We start from the raw sequence: 18,848 nt of genomic DNA, 5'->3' as shown, positions 1-18,848 counted from the left end.
AAGTAGGTCCCATGCAGATGGTGTGAAGTTGAGCCAAGTCTCCGGAGTGCTTGTGTTCCCCCAGAGAGAGGCACCAGCGCTATGTGCGTCTCCTGACTGCCGGCTCATGAGTGTGCTTGTGGAGCAGAGCAGGCGTGGCATCCACACCCACCCTGAGCAGCTGCAGTCATTCCTTCTCGCTCAAGGACAGAGCTCCAAGATGAAGCATGGTCCTGGGTTCTCTTCCTGTGGCTCCTGGGACACACACTCATAGCAGTGTTTTGCTTATTCTTTGTATATTGCTTCAGAGTTTCCATGGAGGATTTCAGTCCAAGTCCCTAATGCTTTGGCCAGATGGGAGGACCTCCAAGAGGCAAGATGGGCTGGCCTACTTGCAGGACTGTGGTCTTCCTGGCAGGCTTTCTGGAAAGGATCAATCTGTGTACTTTCTTATCTTACTGTGCCCATAAACCACTCGGTAATATCAAGCAATGGCCAAGGGAAACCCAACTCTGCACATTGGTGAGAGGTCAGGGTTCTCATCTTGTAGAGGTGGTTGTCCCTGTGAGAGCAGACACTAGATCCCAGGCGTCCTGACTGTTCTTTCCCAGTCACTGAGGGGCCCTAGATTTGGCCATGATAAAGATCAGGCCAGTTAACTGCTGCTGAGTGAGTTCTGGGCTGTCTTAATACTCCCACGGACTGGATCTTGGTCTGAGAGTGGAAGCTTTCAGAGTGCAGGGTTATGTCTCTTCAGCTGGTGTAAGACCTAACTTAGCAACTCAGGGGTTGATGGCTCCTAACCACTTCTTAGCACGATCCTGAGGCTGGTAGATGACACAGATGAAAATGTTCACGCCAACCAGTCCCAGGACACATACGGGGTAGATAAGAACACCTGTGTCTCTGCTCCTGGGCTGTCCTAATCTCTCTTCTTTGTATTTTTCCAGGGCTTCACTTACGTCATCCATGAAGGCGAGTGCTGTGGAAGGTGTCTGCCATCTGCCTGTGAGGTGGTCATTGGTTCACCGCGGGGGGACTCCCAGTCTCACTGGAAGAATGTAGGTGTTGGGCCCAGGCTGGTAGGAAGGAGGGTAGTGACCTGACCAGCTTGGTTGGCCACTCTGTGGTTCAGTGCTGGCTTTGATTTCATCCCCCACCCTTTGGTCTCCCCACAGGGAGTTGCATCTGGCTGTGGTACTATCCGCATGTTCCTTGGGGTTACTTTGCCCTTTATAGGAACAGTTGAGATTGCCTCAGACTTCCTATTTGGTGGATTTGGGGAGAGGCCCAGTTCCTTCCCTAAGAGTTCTGTGAACTCCTGGGGGATTTGTGTCCTCCTGTTTACCCGGGAATCGGAGGTCGGCTTCCCCTGAGTGCTTGGTGTGGGATGGCCTCACCACCCTGCATGTGTGGTAGGCCCACCACTACCCTAAAACTCCACAGGCTCTGAGCACTGCTCTGCCCTGGGTCAGGCCACTCATCCAGAGGCCTGGAAGCCCCAGGGACAGATTGCTGGGCTGTAGGGGCCAGATGCCAGCATCCCTAGTCTCTTGCTATTTCCCTACAGGAGTAAGTAGGAAGCAGCGCCTGGCTAGGAAATGGATGGAGTTCCTTCCACATCCCTTCTATGTCAGCATGTGCTGCCGCTTCTTGGTCAGAGTGCCCTAGAGCCTCCGAGCTCAGCTCACAGCCAGTACCCAGGGTGGAGGGGATGTCCCCAGGCTTCCCTAAGGTGGTGAAGTCTCTGTAGAACACATGGCACTGAGCGAGGATCTTGGTCAGGGTGACTTTGACCCAGCCTCATTGAAGGACTTGGGATGCGCCCCATTCGTTCCCTCTGTGGGCCTTACCCTGTGGGTGGGACTTAGATGTTAAGCTGGGGCTCATCCCCAGAGCCCAGATCAGCTCCCTGAGAGAACAGCACACCTCCCTGGGCCCTCGGCCTCAACCTTGCTCAACTCCAGCTCAACTCCAGCTCAACCTTGCTCAACTCCAGCTCAACTCCAGCTCAACCTTGCTCAACTCCAGCTCAACTCCAGTGCTCTAACTGCAGGTTGGCTCTCACTGGGCCTCCCCTGACAACCCCTGCCTCATCAATGAGTGTGTCCGCGTGAAGGAAGAGGTCTTTGTGCAACAGAGGAATGTCTCCTGCCCCCAGCTGGACGTCCCTACCTGCCCGATGGGTTTTCAGCTGAGTTGTAAGACCTCAGAGTGTTGTCCCACCTGTCGCTGCGGTAAGGCGTGTGTCCAGGGGCTCCACCTCCAAGCCTCTCTGTCCGCTAAGGGCTTCTGAATTCTTTGCCTTTTCAGCAACTCAGGGAAATGGGCAGGATCAAAGTCCTCCTATCCATTCCTAATGCTTTTGCAGGAGAGCAAATAAGATGAGAGAAACATTACAGTTTCCTGAAGGTCATCACTGTGCTTAGTGGTGGCTTTCTGCCACTGTACCTGCATTTGCTCCTGTGAGTTAGTGAGTCCACCAGACTTCTCAATCATTCACTGTATTGCTTCTGCTGGGAAAAGGTACTCCAACTTCCCACCCCAACCCTGCCAACAGACAAACAAAATAGCGACTCTCTCCACCACGTGCTCGGAATTCTTTGGGACTTAAAGTTTCCAGAGTTGAATTTCCTTCTTTCAGAAGCCCAAGTGTCCTCCCACTCACTCCTTAAGTGTGGACCGCTTAAAAAGGCTGTCCCCTTGAGGACGTGGGGGAGAAGGATCTTCTCACTGTGGGCTGGGCAGCCTGTCCTTCCTTGGCAGGCCTGGGGGGAATAAGGCCTCTGTGGCTCTGGTACTAGGACCCACAGCACCTGGAAGAGGGTGGGCGAGAGACTGCAAATGTAGGAGAGGGGCCCAGACCGGGAGGAGAAGACCCTGAGGATATCAGCCCCGTACTTTTCTCTCTCCCCCAGAGCCCCTGGAGGCCTGCATGCTCAATGGCACTATCATTGGGGTAAGCCTTCTTCTCCAGGGTGGGTTGTGGGGGAGACATGGGAGGACTGTGAGAAGGGTGGGCAGCTCAGTCATTCTGAAGTGAAAATGAAAGGAAGCAGGGAGCCCTGTCCTCCACTTTCCATTGCCTCCAGGCTTCACAGGCATCTTGGTGCCCAAGCTCCCGCCATCTTGCTGACTCTCTAGGGCCTTATCTTCCGGCCCCAACTCAGGCTCACGAGCTTCTCTTCTGTGTGCAGAGAAGCAGTCTGATGGCATGACACACATTTCAATCCGTTCCCCCTCTCCCACTGCTCAGGCTCCCTTTCTGGCATAAAAGCTCTGACTTACTATTGTCATCCTTGAGGTGGGAGGGCAGAGAGGGAGTGGGTCACTGGACACAGGAGGAGCGTCAGGGCTATGGCTTATCTTGGCTGTGGGCCACTGGGCTCCCTCTCCTAAGGCAGATGGCTGAGGTGAGTGGGAGAGTTAAGGGGTCATTGTGCTGGGAGGCCTGACCCTGATGCCTCTGGTTTCAGCCCGGGAAAAGCCTGATGATCGATGTGTGCACGACATGCCACTGTACCGTCCAGGTGGGGGTCATCTCTGGATTCAAGCTGGAGTGCAGGAAGACCACCTGTGAGGCCTGTCCCCCGGTAAGAGGGTTGTCAGCGACCCAGAGTCCCTGGGTGCCAGGATACTTGGGGAATCCTAGCACTGGGACCTTGCTGGGGTCTGTAAATAAAGCATTTGTTATTTTCTGATTGTGGGCAGTATTTCACAACTATAATGAAGAGTCTTGTTTTGTAAACTTAAAGAATAAACATAATATTTGCAAGGCTTATGGTACCATATTTACAGTTCTTTATTTTTTTACACAACATTTTAAGAAGCATCACTACCCTTCTTTGAAAACATTAAAAATTAATTAGTTAGCAAATATTTATCAGGCACTTACTATGTGTAAAATTCTATACAATATTCCTTGCAACGGCTGTACCTCACCCTATACTTTCATTATTGGGCGCTGTGGTGGTTTAAAATCTTGCACCCTGTTTCTGCTGGGTCACAATGACTATGTTTGCTCTGAGGGTGGATTCTGGGAAGTGGAACCATCATTTCTAGTTGGGTAGATAAAGACCGGCATTTCACTGTTTTAATTATGACTCAGCCCCACCTCACAGAGCTGGACTAGTGCTTCTTCCTCAAAGTGCCGTCTGTGTTGGGGGCTCCTGCTTTTTCCGAAGACACAGTTGGACAGATGAGCTTCTTGTGAGCCAGGGGCACAGAATAGAGTAATGGCTCTTTTAGACGGTGCAAGTGGAGGGCTTTCTTCCTTGACTGGCCAGGGAGCAGGCAGGCTGTGGGGCGGCGCCTGGGAGGAGTCCTTCGCATGAGTAGGAGCAGAGCCAGCCAGAGCGCGAGGGGGCTTTGGGAGCACAGGGATGAGGAACACTTGAGCAGGTCCTTTATATGGAGCGTTCTGCATCTGTATTCTTCTTGGCACTTGGCACGGAGTCATGCTCAAAGTAGGGGCTTAATAAAATATCTGTGGAGTGAATGGATCTGTAGAAGACACAGCTATTTCTGACAGAATGATTCAAAGAGAACATTCCTGGCTCAATTAGAATGAAGCCAACTAAGTACATGCCTTTAAAATTAAAAAAAAAAAAAATATCCCAGTTGCTGCTCTAGGGTTTTGGGTGGTGTATGTGCATGTAACAGCTCCCCTAGAATACATATCGGCTTGAATAGGGAATGAGGTAATGCTGTGTGGAGTTTGTGGCATCTCTTCCACCTTGGATGTCCACTGAAATGCAATCAGTGCAGCAAGAAATCCACCCCCCCCAACAGCATCTCCAGCGAGCGCTTTCTAGAGGGCAAGCTAACTCTAACAGCGCCCTCTAGTGACCAGAAGGTGGCACAACAAGCTCCTCCGCACCCATAGAAATCCAGCTTCAGAATCAATCCAGTCTAGACTTAGGTTTCAGTATTTTTAAATCCATGGCCTTTTCTTTTTTCTTTTCTTTTCTTTTCTTTTCTTTTCTTTTCTTTTCTTTTCTTTTCTTTTCTTTTCTTTTCTTTTCTTTTCTTTTCTTTTCTTTTCTTTTCTTTTCTTTTCCTCCAAAATTCTGACATCCCCCATGGCAATGTCCCCGCTTCCTCCCTCTTAAGAACTGCTGCGTTCATCCTCCTTCCACGTATCTCTCTACTTTTGCTGAAAACTGACTCGGTTGTCCGCATTCTAGCTCAGCGTCCTTAACTGGTCTTGCCACGCTCCTCTGCTGTGAAGGTCAGAGAGGTCTCCTGCAAATGAGGAGCTGTGGTGAATTAACTTTAGGTTCGAACCGCCTACATCAGACGAAAGTGTTAGCGTCACCACGTTGAGTCTTTCATTTCCTCTGAGGGAGACCGTGCTTATACCTAAAAGGAGACCTGTAGAAGGTGGTTTGTGGTGGTGGGTGGTAGACATGAAGCTTGACCGGTGAACTCTCAAGTAAAGCATGAGAAAGAGAGGTCCCCTGACATGGAACGTCGAGAAGGCACCCGGAGGGACGTCCATGAACTGACCTTGAGCAGGGCGTTGAATACAGAGGATCTTCCAGGAAGGGGAATGGGGACCAGACTGTCAGATAGAAGTAAGAGTTAAAAGAGGACAGCAGCGGGAGGCAAGACTGGAAGGCTTTGAGCCACCAATGCAATTTACGGAAAGGGCTATGTGACACAGGCAGGGCAGTGTTTGGGGCATGACTGTACAGGGGCAGGACTGACTGGCTGCTCAGACCTACATAAGTGAGCTCTGGCTCCTGGGAACTTGGCCGGCCGGCAGAGGAAGTGGCTGCTCCTGATTGGATGTTCGGGGGAAAGCCCATTCAGCAGCGCCGTACTCTGTGTGCGCCTGCGTGCGCGTGTACATGCCTATGTCGGCCTACGGAGCGCGTAGGGCTGCCAGGAGTGGCTGGGAAGCCCTGCAGGGCTCACGTGAGCCCTGTTACTTGGTACAGCTGCATTCTGGCCTTCTAGGGCAGGGGACCAACAGAGGGAATGTTTTCTTTGTTTACTCCTGTAAGTGGGTCCTGCCATGCTCCCCCTCCTTCCTCCTTTTTTCCAACTCCAAAATCATTGCCTCTCTCCTATTACCTTCCACCCTCTCATCCTTTTCTTCCTGCTCTTTCTCCTTCCATAACACCCTCTGCCTTTCCCTATTCTTGGCTTAATTGTTCCCTCTGCCTCTCTGGTGTGTGGGTTTGTCTCCACCGCCCTGTCCCTTCACTTAGCAGCCCCCTTCTGCCTTTGTCCCCTGCCCACTCACTTTTCCTGTAAAGATTTTGTCCATTTTCCTCTCCTTGGGCCTGCTGAGCGGAAGCTGTTTCCTGGTCTCTTCTCCTAACACACACTGAAAAGAAAAACACCCAAATCCACACTCCCACAAAATCCTGCCTGATTTAAATGCTGTTTAATATCCTCCTTCTGACTGTAACCACCCACACTCACTCATACTCTTTATTCCGTCCCTTTCTTCCTGTCCCCTTTACCTCAGTCCTACAACTTCCAGGAATTGTACATTTTTGAAAACACCGTTTAAAGCTCACCAGTGAAAGACGACCTGATGCCTCGAATTCCAGTGGTGTCCTTCCCAGTATGGAGCGTGTGGCCTGCACCCAGGAGCCCTGATTCTGTGCTGACTCTGTACTCACTGGCTTTCTGCACAGCCTACTCCCTGACGGCACATTCAGTTCAGAAGCTTGGTTTAGGAGTAGCAAATTGTTTAAATTCATTCTGCGCTAGCTTACGGACTCCTAACCTTGCCTGCTGATTAGAAGCATTTAGCCCATGTGCAATGAACAAGGGAGCAATGCAGAGAGGCCCACATTTTCTGTTTGAGGGCTCCAAACTGACTGGCTAGAGCTTCATGCTAGGAAAACCTCAGGACCTGAGTGAATGAATCTCTAAGTGGTTATTACTAAATGTGGCAAAACGAGGAAAAGAATGACATTACAGTTGGCTTCTCATGTAATTCAATTTATTCTTTAAGAATGTTGTGAGATTATGTCCCCCCCCCCACTTTTTTTGGAGTGTTGGGTAGCATTAAAAGAGCTTTAATTTTGATGCGGTGATGAAGCAGCTGGTGGTAGCTTTTTGTTTTTTATTAATATTGTTGAAAGTACTCTTACTTTGAAGATAAAGAGTTGGTTGCCCTATGTTGTCTCCCAAATTTGGGGGCATTTTTGCAAGACAGTGAAATCCTATTGTCTGGAAGCTGCTGCTTTTTCCAGCTCAGATATAAATGAAGGACTGTCACTTACAGCCACTGTCAAGGAGTTCCAAGCTCAGCTCATCTCAGTGAGTGTAGGAGGCCTACTTAGAGCCAGGTGCTGGGATACAATGTCAAACCATAGACTTAGTTTGGAATTTACATGCCTCTTTGGGAGAACAAATGAAAATTTCAGATTGTGTTAAGTGTTATGAAGAGTGCGTGTGTGTGTGTCGTATCTTGCGAGACGTCTCTGAGTAATGATATTTGAAAGATTACTGAAGGATGAGAAAGAGCTAGTTATACAAAGCATGGGGAGGGGCATTCCAGGTAGAGGGATAATGTACACAAAGATTCTCAGGTGAGGAAGTTGGTATGTTCATGATCCTAGAAGATGCAAAGGGGTAGATCGTCAAAAGCAAGGGGATAGTGGTAGAAGATAAAGTCAGAAAATTAGGAAGGAACCATACAGGGCCTTGTAGAACATCCTAAGAAGATTGGATTTTATTATTTTATTCTGAATGCAATGGGAAGCCATAGAAATCTAATTTTTAAAATTTTTGTAAAATTATTATTTTTTAAAAATCAGGATAGTTTACCTATAATAAAATGCACAGATATTAAGTATATAGTTTGATGAGATTTGATAAATACATATGTCTGTGTAACCACTAAATTAGAAATATGAAGAAATGCAGCTAAAAGGCCAATAGGGGAGAGAAAATAAAATTCTAAACAAACAACTTGATTAAACCAAAAGAATATAGAAAAGCATTTACAATAGAACAGATAACAGGGAAGACAACAAATAAAATGAATAGCAAAATGGGAGACTTAAACCCAACCATATCAATAATTATATTAAATGTAAATGGGCAAAACAAAATCCCAGTAAAAAATGGAGATTGTCAGGCTTGGATTAAAAAACAAGACCCAATTAGTATGCTGTTTACAAGAGATATGCTTTCAATTTTACTTATTTATTATTTATTTTTTTAAAGTAAGCTCTACACCTAACGTGGGGCTTGAACTCATGACTCCTAGATCAGGAGTTGCACACTCCATCAACTGTGCCAGCCAGGTGCCTCAAGATTTGTTTTCAATGTAAAGAGATGGAGAGATTGAAAATAAAAGAATGAAAAAAGATACACCAGTCAATACTAAGAATAAGAAAGCTGAGATGGCTGTATTAATACCAAACAAAATAGACTGTAAGATGAGGAATGTTACCAAAAATAAAGAAAGTTATTTCATAATTATAAAAGAGTAGATTCATCATAAAGACACAAGAATCCTAAATGTGTATGCATCTGGTGGCAGAATTTCCGATATATGAAGCACAAATTGACAGAATTAGAAATAGGCTTATCCACAAACTTATATCATAATTCTAATGTTTTTTTCCTCAGTAATTGATAGAACAAGTAGGAAAAATATCAGTAAAGATAAAGATTTGGAAAACTGTATCCACCAACTTGACCTAATTGAAAATAATAGACTACTATACTCCCAAAGTGCAGAGCACACATTCTTCTCAAATGCACATGAATTTTTCACCTGTCTGGACCCAATTCTGGGCCATTAAAAGGTTAATATATGTCAAAATTTTGAAATCCTTTGGAGTACATTCTATGACCACAGTTAGATTGAAATTAGTAAGAAGAAGGTATTTAGACACACACCCCAGCATTTGGAAATTAAATAAAATACATTAAAATAATCCATGAATCAAAGAAGAAATCACAAGTGAAGATAGAAAGTATTTTGCCAGAGATAATAGCAGTTACTCCAGAGATTACAATATGCATCCTTGACTTAGCGTAGTCAACCTTGGTTTGATAATATGCAATTCATGTATGATGTACTTTCCCCCCATACTTTGTGTTATTGTTGTCACATAGCTTAGTTCTACATGAGAAGCAAATCCACAGATGTTATTTTTGCCATCCAGTACCTTTCAACAATTGTTTAAAATATTTTGTCAAGAATTTATAACCTATAGGGGTTGTCTATAGGGGGTCAGTCCAATATAAGCTACTCTGCATTACTAGAACGAGAACTCCATGGATGGTTTTTAAGCAGGCGAGTGGCATGACTAGACTTATAAGAAAGTCATTCTAGCAGATGTGTGGAGACCTACGGTACAGGGGCAAGAATGGAGGTAGAAAGACAAATTAAGACTGTTACCAGAGTCTAGTGGTATATGATGATTGGTTGGACTAGATGATGACAGAGGACATTGGTCATGACAAGCAGAGGATGAATTAGAGAGGCATTTTTGGCAAGATTTGGTGATGGAGGTGGGAAAATGAGAAAAAGAAAGAAGTCAAGGATGACTCCCAGATTTCTGGTTTTGAACAACTGGCTAATGAAGCCATTTACCAAGGTAAGGTACGATGGGAGAAGGATGAAATTTGGGACAAAAATCAAGTTACATTTTGTATATAAGTCTTGAGAAGATAAGAAGATAAACAGTTGTCAGGCAAACAATTGAATTCGTAAGTCTGGAGCTCAAGGGAGAGGTCTAATTAATAGGTCTGGCTGCTAGAACATGAGCAAGATGTATGTATGTGGTGGCAAGGAATGCCATCTAGGGGACTGAGAACTGACAAAGGTTAGCCAAGAGTTGAATGTTAACTTTCTGAACTCTGGGTGCAAGTGCTGGACGGGAGAGATCAGAGGCTAGAAAAGTAAGCCTACCTATGATGGGGGTGTTCTGGGGGGTTAACCAAGGCTGATTTTTCCCCTGGATACAGGGTTACAAGGAAGAGAAGAACCAAGGTGAATGCTGTGGGAAATGTCTGCCTACGGCTTGCACCATTCAGCTAAGAGGAGGACAGATCATGACACTGAAGGTGGGAGCAAGTTAAACTCATGTCACCATTTGGTTTCCTATTTTGGCATCTCTTCTTCATGAAAGAGGGACTACGTTTGGGTCAATATTAGCTTCCCACCTATTTCTGATTTTATAGAGAAAAGATGGATGGCCTATAGAAGGTACAGAATTTTCTCTTTTAGTAATTTTTTCACTCTTCTTGACCAGAGCGTAGTTGGTGTAAGGCCCATGATTGGGAGTTGGTTGATCTTTAAGATTTCTTCCAGCCTCAATTGTCTATAAGCCTGGACAGGCAATCAGGGTGACACTAAGTCTGATCTATGAGAGTGAAAATTAGTTGTTAGGGCTGGGTGGTGTCTCCCTGGTTCAACTCTGGTTCAGTTATTGATTTACTGGTTTACCCTCACTATGTCTTAATTTTTTAAGCTTCTAGGTGGTCAGAAGGGTTTGAGGGATTCTCTACATTTATGCAGCCCTATTCACAGTAAATAAGCTGGGACTCCACTTCTATTGTGTGTTCTGGGTGTGGAGACGGTAGATACTGTCTCAGTCTTGTTCTGTAGTCCTCCAAATTGTTTCAACAACTTCAAGGAGTCAAGGTCATGGTTTGAAGTATCTTTGCAACCCACTGTCTTCAGATTTGCTCTACCCGTTTGCCCTCTTTGTTTCAGCGTGATGAGATGCTGCAGGATGGCTGTGATAGTCACTTCTGCAAGGTCAATGAGAGAGGAGAGTACATCTGGGAGAAGAGGGTCACGGGCTGCCCGCCTTTCGATGAACACAAGTGTTTGGCCGAGGGAGTGAGTAGTTGGAGCTCAGTCCCTACTTTCCTCTTGATCGCTCCATCTTTGACTCTAAGAACAGAGTCCTTTGAATGGCATGCAGTCTTCTCTGACATGATGTGCCAGTGTCCAAGGGAGACCCCTGACCTAGGTTAAAACCTATGAGGTTTCAAAATCAAAGCCTGTTGGAGAGATAAAACTCTCTGCACTATATGGTGCTTTCAATAGATACCTTTCCCTCGGGGGGAGACTGAATCTGTGATCCTTGAATGGGAGGGTGAGAGATCAAATGATTTCTAGTCTCTCCTGAGAATGATGGTCCTGGCGACGCAACTGGGGGACAATCCAGAATAATCAGAATTGTTCCAGCCTGGTCAAGTAGGGTGGTCAGCCTGCTCTCAGTGTGATGGCAATGCACACTTTATGTCTGGGGACTGAAGCTCGGGACTGTGAGTCCAGAGCCAGGAATTGGCCTGGAGTGACCTGGAAGCTGTCCACTATGTCCTAGATTTGTGCCTAATCTGGGACTTTGCTGTTTTCTTAGGGGAGAGTCATGAAAATTCCAGGCACCTGCTGTGACACATGTAAGTATATCACCAATAGCTTGTCCCTTGAAATCTGCCAGACCACGTCCAGGGACTGTTTTCTTTGGAGGGAGCTTGTTCTGGAAAGATAGTTCTTAACCATTGGCCAATCACGAGGTTCAGTTCTGCAGGGAACTGCCACCCTCCCTGAACGTTCTTAGACTCCCCCGTCCTCAAATCGCCACTCAAATCCCTGTGAAGCAGTCTCTTCCCTTTTCCCCAAACTCCTAATGATTTCTATCCTCCTACCTGCCTTTCCCCTCCTAGAGGCTGGGAGACTCATAGTCCCCTCCTGAGACAGTGTCTTCTTTTTCCAATCAGAGCTCCTTGAAGAAAGGCATCCTTGACCCATAATCTTGACAGAGCAGACACTCATGACACGTGTGTTCTTTGAGGGTTAGAGAGCCGTCTCCCAGAGAGAGAGAAGCCGGTCAGTTCCCCCACCCCAGTGGGATGTGAGGGCTGCAGATGCAGAGACCACAGTCTTCTCAAGGGCTCATAAGACCGGTCTGCATTGATTAACCTCCCCTTCTTCACTCTCGGCCCCGCATGGCCTTGCAGTTTTGTTCTGCCAGTGGGTCCTTGTAGCTAACAGCAGCAGCTTGGGGCCAGAGTCTACAAGGCTTCCCATCAGACAGCAATCTCACCCAACATTCCTGTGTTCACCACTAACTTTCCGAATCCTAGTGTTAGTGCTGTAGTCTCTGAGTATAGAATCACCTGCCTGGGCTAATAATTTTTTGGTTTTGGTTTAGTGCTTTGTGTTTTTTGTTTTATTTGGGCTTCACGGGCCCATGTTCGGTATTGGGTAAAGAAAGGAAGAGTGAAAGCATGAATACCTTCAGTGTTCCATCATTCATTCTCTTCCTGATGGCTCACTCTGACAGTCCCTGCAGTTGCTGTAAGCAGGTTGCAGATCCAGGAAACATGCTCCGAAAGCTACTCTTTCTGTGATTCCTGTCTGCATACGTTTCAGAATGTTGAAGTCTGGAAACCATCAGGGAGAATGAATTCTCTCTGGGCACACTTTGCACGTGGAATTTGGTCAAGAGGCTGTCATCTTCAAAACTAGGCAGGGGGCAGCAAGGGGCCTGTGTTGGTCAGTACTTTCAGGAGGTGGAGACCCTTCATAAGGAGAGGAAGCCAGACTCAGGGATTTAAAGCTACAGCGAAAGAATATAGCATGTTGGCCTACATATGTTTTCCTTATTCGTTATTTTAATGTGGTTGGCAGGCTTTCACTGTAAAATGAAGTTATTTGGAAGTTGGGAGGCAGGCTAATGTGTAGTTAGAGTTGACTTAGTTTGGGAGCCATTCAAGAATGGAAGAGTCCCAGTGTTCAGATGGGGAATGGCGAGCTGGCATTAAATCTTAGAATTATCGGTGGGCCGAGTAGAGGTTCATCTGAATGCCACTAGTCCTCACCATGCCAGAGACCAGAGATAGGTATTCCCAAGGGGAGGATTCCATAAGGGGTCCTAGGGATCCTCTTAGCCCCTTGTGTGGTCATAACATTTGCCTTTCTTTTTTTTCCAAAGGCAAAGATTGATAGATATTAGTTATGGTTATTGGCTACTTCATTGCCCATTAGCTTCCGGATATAGTCATAAGCATAAGAAGATTGCTCCAGTCATTATGGTTTTTAGAGTCTACAATTACATAAAAGCAAGTCTCATGCATCTACATCACCATGCACAGTGGATCTAGGCTCCTCCTGCCATTAAAATTGTACCATTAAGTGAGTTAAACCCAGCCATAACTGTATCTCTGGATTGGAGGGCCAGGAGACTCTGAGGTGAACCAGGAGAACTTAACTCCCCTCCTGGCAGCTAGCTTTGGTGATGTGGTTACTGTGAAACTGACCTTTTCCCAGTGAAGTGAGGGAAATGGGCCAGAGAGCATTCTATAGAATCTCAGCCAGGCCCCAGGTGCCATCACTCACCCGCCCTGTAGGTGAGGAGCTGGAATGCAAGGATATCACTGCCCGGCTGCGGTATGTCAAGGTGGGAGACTGTAAGTCTGAAGAGGAAGTGAACATTCATTACTGTGAGGTAAGGGGGCCCTGGCTTCAGTGAGGCCTGGGTGGGGAAGGGTGGAATTATGTTTCCTGATCAAGCATGCATAGAAATTGCAGGAGTGGGATTTGGGTGTAAAAGGACCATAAAGATAGTGGGCACGTCAGACTTTCCTGAGATCTACCCTTGCAAATTGCCCGGCAGGATCCTGCAGCATTGCAACCCCCTCCCCCCCGCCCCGCCTCTGTTCTGTCACAGGGTAAATGTGCCAGCAAAGCCTTGTACTCCATCGACACGGAGGATGTGCAGGACCAGTGTTCCTGTTGCTCGCCCACTCGGACGGAGCCCATGCAGGTGCCCCTGCGCTGCGCCAACGGCTCCCTTGTCTACCACGAGATCCTCAACGCCATGCAGTGCAGGTGCTCCCCCAGGAAGTGCAGCAAGTGAGGCCACTGCCCTGGGCACCTGCTGTCGCCTGCCTCACCGACGATGGGACCAGCCAGAGTGCTGCTGCTCGGTCCTCCTTGTGCTCCGCTCTTGTGCCCTCCTGAGCCCACAATAAAGGCCAATCTCTTACCTTACAGAAGGCTGATGGTTCACTGCGTCTTCTAGGCTGAGATGACAGGGGTAGGCCGGGCCTGAGTTCCGAACCTGGTTCTGGGGGAGAAAGCACAGGCTCCATCCAGCCCCAGGCATGGCCAGCCTCTTGGAAAAAGTGGTGTCTGCCTCCATGGAGTGGGGAGAGGATTGTGGGGGGCAGGGTTTCTCAGAATCCAGCCCAAATCCCCAAAGGGATTTGCTCAGGAACACTGGGTCCTCCAAGCTATGGATCCAAGGGCTTCTGAACAGAGCAGAGGGGTGGGCCCTGGAGCCAGGCTCCTGCCAAGACAGACATGGTTATTGCCCGTGTGGCTGACGTTGGGATGAAGGAGCTTGAGCAGATGTGCAAGGGTTTCTCTGAGCCCTGGGCTCCCTAAGTTCCCGTGTATCCTCAGTGGCCCCTGCAGGAGGGAGAGGTGCTAAGGACTGAGGAGACTGGAAATGGGGTGCTGGCAGGTGCAGGAACAGGGGCCCATCCAGCACAGGCTCGGCCCTGGGGGATGAACCCCAGACCTGCGGGCAGGCCTGAATTCTACACATGATCCTTGCTCTACTGTGTGGCCCCAAATAAGACCATTAGTGGTTCTCAGACTTAGTGTCCTCATCTGGAGAATAGGAATGTTAGTCTCACTCATGGGGTTGAGAGGGTAAAATACGGCTGAAAGTCTGGGGGTAACTGTAAATTGTTCTTTAATAACATAAGAAGTGACAAGAATAAAAATGAGGGAAATCAAGGCTCAAGGTGGGGGAATAAGTGTCTCTTGTCTGTGGCAGAACATTAGGGATTGACTTTATCCTGAGGGAGTGAAAGAGCTGAGTTTCTTTTGGGCTGTATGCCGGATGGCCAGGCCCTTCCTGCTCCAGACATCTTTTAGTGGAAGGGTAGAGATAACAACACCAAACTTCACCCAGTCCCCAAATCACTAACCAGTAATGTCACTCTCAAGGAGAGATTGTCGTTGCTTAAAATTTATGTGAAGAGTTTACATGTATATGCTGGCAAGATGGTGAAGACTCTAGCTGCGGAGAGAATACCCATGAGAACAAAGGGAATGCCCTGGGTTTATGACAGGAATTTGGTGGAGAATTGATTTTCATTCCAGATCCTTTTAACACAGGAGAGACTCTACTCACGAAGTGCTGATGGTGGAGAGGGAAAGGATTTAGACATCATCCAATCCACTGCCCCGCCCCCCACCCCACCACCACACCCCTTTACAGGGAATAAAAGCAGCTCAGAGAACTTGAGTGACTTGCCAAAGGTCACACAGGTGCTGGGTGGCAGAACCCAGGTGCCCTGACACCTAGGCAAGAAATCCCAGGCCACTCCACCAGAGCCACGCCATCCCTGTTGCTTACAGATTCGGTCCTTGCTGGCAGGGAAACCAGTGACTACTGCATTTCTAGGGTTCACCCACTTCCGATGCTGTGGGAATCACCCAGAGGGGAGATACATTTCAGGCAAATGGCATGGCTTGTGTTGAGCAGTTTTGGTGGGGAGTTTAGTCGGCAGAGGAAAGGAAGAAAGGATAGAAGTTTCATATAACTGCTCAATAATTTACGGGTTGTCATCTGTCCATCCATCACCCAGCCTCCAACTTTGAGTAGCCTCCCAGGTCTCTGTAGGAAACCAGATCCAGGGGCAGGGAATTACCTCTCTCTCTCTCTTACTGATAGCCTAACACTCTACCTGGGGATGAGGTGTTACTGGAGGCATGGGCCACAGAGAAACTCAGCAGGGGGGCTACCTCTCCAGCAGAAGGTGTCAATTTCCCAACCCCCTGTGCTTCCGCAGCCTGAATTTCTCCTCAGATTTGCTGATAGGACAATTCACTGTCAAGAAAAAAGCCAAATCAGGAAAACTGTATGTTTTGATTTTTTTTTTTTTTTAATGGCAGGGAGCAGGGAAAGGAGGCTACAAGCAGAGAAAGCGGCAGTGGGGGTGTGTCTCTGCCACTTTCCCTTCCTCTGTGGGTATAACAGGGCAGGGCCTGCCTCTGGTCTGGGGGACTCTTCCTGCTGGCCCTCCGACCAGGTGAGACAGAGAGTTTTAGGGGGAGTCTTGAGGACAGAGTATACAGGGACTAAGGGATGAGAAAGTGCAGGAGGGAGGAAAGAAAGGGGATGGATAAAGGAACCGTGGTAGTGGTAGAAAGGCCTTGAAAAGACATGGAGAAGGGTCGCTGGGAGTGAATGCGGAGAAGGGCATTGTATGGGAGAGAAAGAAGCAGGAGAGCAGAGTGGTGGGGCATGGACTCTGAGCAGGCTGGCTGCCTGGGGACCCTAGCATAGCTCTTAGAGGCCAGCTGCCCGACCTCTTTTTACACGGCAGGTCAGTCCCATCTGTCAGGCACACTAGCAGCAACTGCCTCATAGGGTTGTGTCACAGCCAAAGAGTCACCTCGGGTACCTGAGGAAGTGAAGTCCTGGATACACACTAGCCCTGATCACTCCTCGTGGCTGGAATAAAGTTCTGGATTGGGACACAATACTTTTGGTTTTCCTTTTGTGCCGCCCCTGACTCATTCTGTGCTGCCTACTCCCCTTTGTCCTCTAGCAAGTGGGGAGCAATCACCAGCAGCTTTCCTTATCAGTGTAGGAGATACCATTCTTCACACCAAAGAATAAATAGCATACTCGACCTTAACATAATACCCTCTCGCGTTTTGGGTCCCTGGCATTCTTGAACTTGTGGAGCTTTAGGGCATCTTGGAGTTGTAATTCCATCACCCAGAATGGCCCTTCAGAGGGTCTTCCATTTTTCCGCTCATCACGGGGCACCTGAACGAGGCGGGAGAGATGGAGCATCCAGGCTCCCTCCTCCACCCGTTCCCAAGCGTCTCAGAGGGACGGTCCCAGGGAGACCTACCCAGCCCCCGTTCTGCCTCTTGCAGCCCCGCTTCCCGTCCTCCTATCTCTTGTGCCCTATCCCGCCCCCCCCCCCCGTTCCCGCCCCTTGGACTCTCCGGAGAGGTGAGGACAGCTGGGCGAGGAGCCTCCCACCCCTACCCGGCAGTGCCCGGGACGGACGGGGCGGTGGGGCGGGACTGGAAACTAATCAGCCGGACGGGGCCCCGGATAATCCGGCTGAACGTTCACACCCGACCCAGGTGAGGAGCACCTCCCCGCGTGGAGCAGAGCAGGCAGCTCTGCCTGGCCCGCCCCTCAGCCTCGCTAGCCCCAGCGCGGCCTGGACTCGAGCCGACCGCGGGCGCGCTCCTTCCCCACGTGCGGCTCGCCGCGCCGGTGCGCCCGGGGCGCAGCAGGGAGCCCCCGCTCGAACCCGGGCGGCGCGGCTGGCGGCGCGGGGCGGAGGAGGGGGAGGGGGAGGAGCGGGCGGCGGGCGGGGGGCGGGCACGTCCGGGCGCCGCTGAGCGCCATGGAATTAGCCCCGCGGCGGAATAAGCCCGTGCGGACGCCGGCGCAGCCGCGGGCCAGTCCGGGTTTCGTGTCCTGTGTGCCCGCACCATGGCCGCCCCCGGGCTGCGCGGTGAGTCTCCCCTGCCCGGGACTCTGGTCCTGGGCGTCCGGCCAGTTGTAGGAGGGAGAGGGGCTGCGAGTGACGGAGCTGGCATCCTAACTCCTCGCCTTTGGGACAGCTGACCCCACGTGAACCTGGAGAGGGAGGTGCGGGGCACTGGTCCCTTCTGCGCCGGGGTAGGGGAGCTGAGGGACGCCTGAGCAATTTCCCACGCACTTATTCTTATTCTTCTTATTCTTATTATTATCCAGGAGAGAGAAGGTAGGGCAGGAGACGGAGGATTGGTGCAGCGGCTTTTTGGTGATTCATTAGCCATTCTTACCCCTGCGTTTTGGCCTCAACTCATTACTAGTCGTTGGAGGTTTAGTTTAGCGTATCTGGGGCAAGCAAGCAACTGGGGTTTAATTCACAGGCAGTCTGCTGAGGACAGAGGTTCGGATTCATCCCCAGCGACTTTGACTTTGGCCTCCCTGGCGTGTCCTCAGGATTTCAGGAAGTCTCTTCCCACCCTAACCCAAACCTGCCTTAAGAGGGGCTTTTACACCTCAGGGTGCAGGGAAACACAGGCGCCCCTTTTCTTAGAGGAAAAGCAAGTGGAGGTGGACTTCTGGGAGGAGGACATTATTCTGCCGCATCTCTCAAGTTATACTGAGCAGACACACGCACTTGGGCAGGGTTGACCTTGCCCAGAAAGGGATTATGTTGAGAGTCTTTCTTCTGGTGGTTCTTGAGTGAGGCCTGAGGCTGGCATAAACAGTAAACCAAAGAACCGGAAGGTAGGTGTCAGTCATAGTCCTGGAGATACCTCCAGGAACCATGTGGACCCTGGTCCAGGACAGAAGGCCCCATTGAGCGAGGTTGGATCTAAGCCCAAAGGCAAGTGGCAGGTGGAGGGAGATCTTAGAGAAAGTAGGGGCTCTCCTTGAGGACTGTGGTACTCTGGGTTCCTCTACTTGCCTGCACTTTGTTCTCGGGACCTGACCTCAGAGCCCTGGCCCATCCAGCTGTCTGTCACCCTAACAGACATTTGCTCCTCTCACTGTGTCTTGCCACATACCTGTCATTTTGGGAGGCAAAGACCTAATAGGGTGGTCCTTTCCAGCAACCTGTAATGCTCTGTGAGTTGCCTGTATGTGGGAACCTGGGCCACTTTGCTGGCCCAATGAAGCGGATGTGTGAGGGGAGAAGGGTGAGTCCCAAACACCAGCCTCAAGTTCTGGTCTGGTTACTATGTGTACCTTCTCTGCCATTGTCCGTGGTAGGGCAAGGCTCGAGGACACAAGGCATAGGGCCTAAAGTGAAGCTTGTCTTTGATTTAATGAAATGAGGACCTGATTTCCTGGAAATCCACTCATCTGTGAACCCTTTCTGCTGGCTGA

At 49.2% G+C, this 18,848-nt stretch overlaps 2 protein-coding genes across 8 annotated transcripts in view; both read left to right on the top strand.

The window, feature by feature from the left end:
• VWF (von Willebrand factor) overlaps nt 1-13,968 on the top strand; it is a 134,846-nt gene extending 120,878 nt beyond the window's left edge. For 4 of the 5 annotated variants that reach the window (XM_087855562.1, XM_045781154.2, XM_087855563.1 and 1 more), the window contains 9 exons: nt 930-1,040; nt 2,036-2,216; nt 2,898-2,938; nt 3,456-3,572; nt 9,928-10,026; nt 10,679-10,807; nt 11,334-11,373; nt 13,327-13,424; nt 13,647-13,968. In XM_087855562.1, coding sequence (XP_087711688.1) covers nt 930-1,040; nt 2,036-2,216; nt 2,898-2,938; nt 3,456-3,572; nt 9,928-10,026; nt 10,679-10,807; nt 11,334-11,373; nt 13,327-13,424; nt 13,647-13,835 — 1,005 coding nt within the window. In that variant the 3' untranslated portion in view covers nt 13,836-13,968. Of the gene's footprint in view, nt 1-929; nt 1,041-2,035; nt 2,939-3,455; nt 3,573-9,927; nt 10,027-10,678; nt 10,808-11,333; nt 11,374-13,326; nt 13,425-13,646 lie in introns of those variants that run through there. The other variant, XM_087855565.1, reaches the window with a different exon arrangement.
• A 3,014-nt stretch (nt 13,969-16,982) lies between these two features.
• Nucleotides 16,983-18,848, top strand: part of ANO2 (anoctamin 2) — a 350,061-nt gene continuing 348,195 nt past the window's right edge. For 2 of the 3 annotated variants that reach the window (XM_087855560.1, XM_045781339.2), the window contains exon 1: nt 17,329-17,478. In XM_087855560.1, coding sequence (XP_087711686.1) covers nt 17,457-17,478 — 22 coding nt within the window. In that variant the 5' untranslated portion in view covers nt 17,329-17,456. Of the gene's footprint in view, nt 17,099-17,328; nt 17,479-18,848 lie in introns of those variants that run through there. The other variant, XM_087855561.1, reaches the window with a different exon arrangement.

This window comes from Ursus americanus, chromosome 25 (genome assembly GCF_024610735.1).
Source record: "Ursus americanus isolate L20-20 chromosome 25, mUrsAme1.1.p, whole genome shotgun sequence".
Lineage (NCBI taxonomy): Eukaryota > Metazoa > Chordata > Mammalia > Carnivora > Ursidae > Ursus > Ursus americanus.
This window is presented reverse-complemented; position numbering and strand designations above follow the sequence as displayed.